This window comes from Garra rufa, chromosome 22 (assembly GCF_049309525.1).
Source record: "Garra rufa chromosome 22, GarRuf1.0, whole genome shotgun sequence".
Lineage (NCBI taxonomy): Eukaryota > Metazoa > Chordata > Actinopteri > Cypriniformes > Cyprinidae > Garra > Garra rufa.
Genome location: NC_133382.1, coordinates 42502037 through 42505190, shown reverse-complemented (window position 1 = coordinate 42505190; position 3154 = coordinate 42502037). Strand labels below are relative to the sequence as shown.

Here is a 3154-nt window from a genome sequence, read left to right as displayed (position 1 = left end):
TCTTGCAGCTGTTCAGCACCGCGTTGTTTGCTTTCTCATTTTCTGCAAACAAAAAGAGGAAAAAACACACTCAACGTAAATTACACTCAAAATATTTTTTGCTTTTCGATAATCCAATACAAAATTACATCTAAAAGCAACAAAATGTATGGGTTGATTGGTTTTGTGCTCACGGATTCGTTAAGAGTGTAGCCTTATCCCTATTCTACACAAATTGATTCTTCGTCGTCCTTGAATGAATTCGAAACTTACAATGTTCACCACAAGATGGCGGCGTTACTCTAGTCAGGACAACGAGCTTTTCCTCAGTCAAACCTGAAGGGAGATTCACTTTACTCGTTTTACATGTAAATAGTCAATGAAAAGCTTGTAAAACAATTATATAAAATAACAAATATTAAAAGGACCTCCTCCCTTATATTTTTTAGATGTGAGGTGCAAACGTGATACAGCTTAAACATAGACTAATGGGTGATTGTTCTTAGCTTCTCTAAGTTAGCTGATAAAAATCCTTTCCACCTTCGAATTCACTCACTCGTAAACACTTGAGGTTTTGTGCAGTAGTAAAGGCTCCAAAGGTGTTTTTTTTTTTTTTTTGTGGTGATGCCATAGAAAGAAAACTTTTCAGTGAACAGTTATTAAAATAACCATTTCTTTCCAACCTTTTTCCACTATAAAGAACCTTTTCTGCATTTGAAAGGTTCCATGGATGTTCAAGGTTCTTCGTGGAACCATCGATGCCAATAAAGAACCTTTATTTTTAAGAGTGTACATTGCATTAAACTTATAGACAAACGAGTATCTTAATGATCAAACCATAAACAATAATGTTTGACAAATATGGAATATTTCTCATAAGAGGGACCCGACTAAATCTATTTTTGTTGGCTCACTGGAAACATTTCGTTCGTCGTGTGTATGTGCTCTTGGCTGGCACTGAAATGGTTTACCAATAACACTCCCACTCCGCCTCCCCCTCTACCTCCCCAAGAACTCCCTCTCTCCCCCTTTTCATCTCTCTTTTCCAGTCTCTCCTGCTCTTCCTATCACAAGATCGCGCTTTGTCTGTTTGGAGATGTCGAGCCCATCCAATGATATAAGGAATCAATAACTAACGCCCATATGAAATGCAACTCACTATCAAAGAGAGTAAAAACGGAAAACTATTTATTGCTCGGGGACCAGCACTAAGGAATCATGTGGGTGCAGCTCCGGATACATTTGTTTGCATGAATATTTACGACAGTTTACGCATATAATTTCCACCTGGATGAATTCGTTTTTATTGTAACAACAGGCCTGCGTTTGTTCAATTAACATTATTCATCAAGAGACTGCTTGATCTCAATACACTTGATCTGGCAGGCAATGAGTTCTTACTTCGTCAATTCCCTCTTCACCAAATTTAAAGGAGGCGATTCTCTGCGCTCCAACTACTATGACTGCTCAGGGTACGCACCGGATCTTGGAGGCAGATCATCTGTGCTCTACGGTCACAACTCAGGATCTGCGTTTCAACACGCGGCTCAATTCCCGGAATTCTACCACCACGGTACATCATCCTTCTCCCACGCATCTTATCAGCAGAACCCGTGTGCTGTAGCTTACCCTGGAGATGCCACAGGAAACATCTTGGGCCAGGACGGTTTACAGAGACAGTCGTTCTTCAGCGCACCAGATGCGGATTTCACGCAGTTTGGGGATTGTAATTTAAAGGTCAGCAGTATCAGGGATGATTTGGAAAGTGCAGAGCCGTGCACAGCGCAGCTCTTCCCCTGGATGAGACCACAAGGTGAGACGAGTGAAGAGAAACACCTAGTTTATTATAGTCCCACATAAAACGCTATAGACAATGGTGGGCCTACTTATTACCCCCAATTAAACGCTTTATGGCACCTATAGATTACTGAGGAATTAGCACCCCTTTAAAAAAACCCGATTGCTCCGTACAACTAGAAACTGTTAGGGTTTTATGACTTTGTTTTATTTACATAGATAGATATATGAGAAATCAAACACGTTTTCTTTCCCCACAGCTACCGGCCGGAGAAGGGGCAGACAGACTTACAGCCGCTACCAGACGCTGGAGCTGGAGAAGGAGTTCCTGTTCAATCCTTACCTGACCCGCAAGCGGCGCATCGAAGTGTCCCACGCACTGGCCCTCACCGAGAGGCAGGTGAAGATCTGGTTTCAGAACAGGCGCATGAAGTGGAAAAAAGAACACAACAAAGACAAGTTTCCCAGCAGCAAAGCGGAACAAGAGGAAATCGAGAAAGAGAAAGAAGAGGGGAGCCAGGTGTCAGAAAAACACACATCAGGAGAAGAGGACTCGGAGACTTCCAGTAATTCTAAATAGTCTGTTGACTTTTAAAAAAGAAACATCACGGTTACAATTTAAATACAAGTCTGTGGTTCAACATATGACGTCTGTGGACACTATCGAATACAAAGCCAATCATATATTCCATTAACTGCAAACTTATAATGGCTTTCTGTTTCCATACGGTTTCCGCTTATTATGATTTGCTGAATCAATCTCAGTTTTGTAAGGTTACACTGGTGTGCTTGTCCTCGAGTTGATTACTCTTGTGAGGGCAAATGAGGCGAAGGCTATATGGTCTGCATGGCGTCAATTTCATATCCAATTTAATGAGAGTCACAATCTCTTCAGTAACTCTGCTATAGCCTATAAGATGAGGTAAATGTATCAGCATTAACGAGTGCATTACTGTATCTCTTACTGTAAGAAAAGGCACTTTTGTGGTTGTAAATTACTGTTCAAAAATTATTATTCAGGTTTACAGATCTTCAACCGAACTACCTAATATATGGGTCATTGCGTCAATCATTTTGTCAGTGTATCCATGCGTTGTGCTTTCCTGAGAAGGGATGGTTTAAACGCACAATGTTATTCTTAAAAAATGCTGTGTAAATATTTGATATCGCAGTTCCGTGAAGCACTGTTCTATTGTATTTTCTATTGTCTTTAACTGGAAGTGGCTCCTGAAAGAAGCCACAATAAAAGTTAAGAAAATAATCCCTTTGCCTTTGTTCTTTTTTTACTCTTCCACAGGATTGTCTTTTCCAGAACACAAGCACCCAAATTATTGTCACTTTACAACCACAGTAAACCAAAATGAAAGCATCAATTGCA

At 40.5% G+C, this 3154-nt stretch overlaps 1 protein-coding gene across 1 annotated transcript; it reads left to right on the top strand.

Moving 5' to 3' along the window:
• Window positions 1-1055: 1055 nt before the first annotated feature.
• On the top strand, window positions 1056-2953 carry LOC141297953 (homeobox protein Hox-B8b). The gene is made up of 2 exons (XM_073828437.1): window positions 1056-1792; window positions 2037-2953. Exons 1-2 carry the CDS (start codon window positions 1369-1371, stop codon window positions 2354-2356), a joined length of 744 nt encoding a protein of 247 aa, XP_073684538.1. The 5' UTR covers window positions 1056-1368; the 3' UTR covers window positions 2357-2953.
• The last annotated feature ends 201 nt before the right edge of the window (window positions 2954-3154 follow it).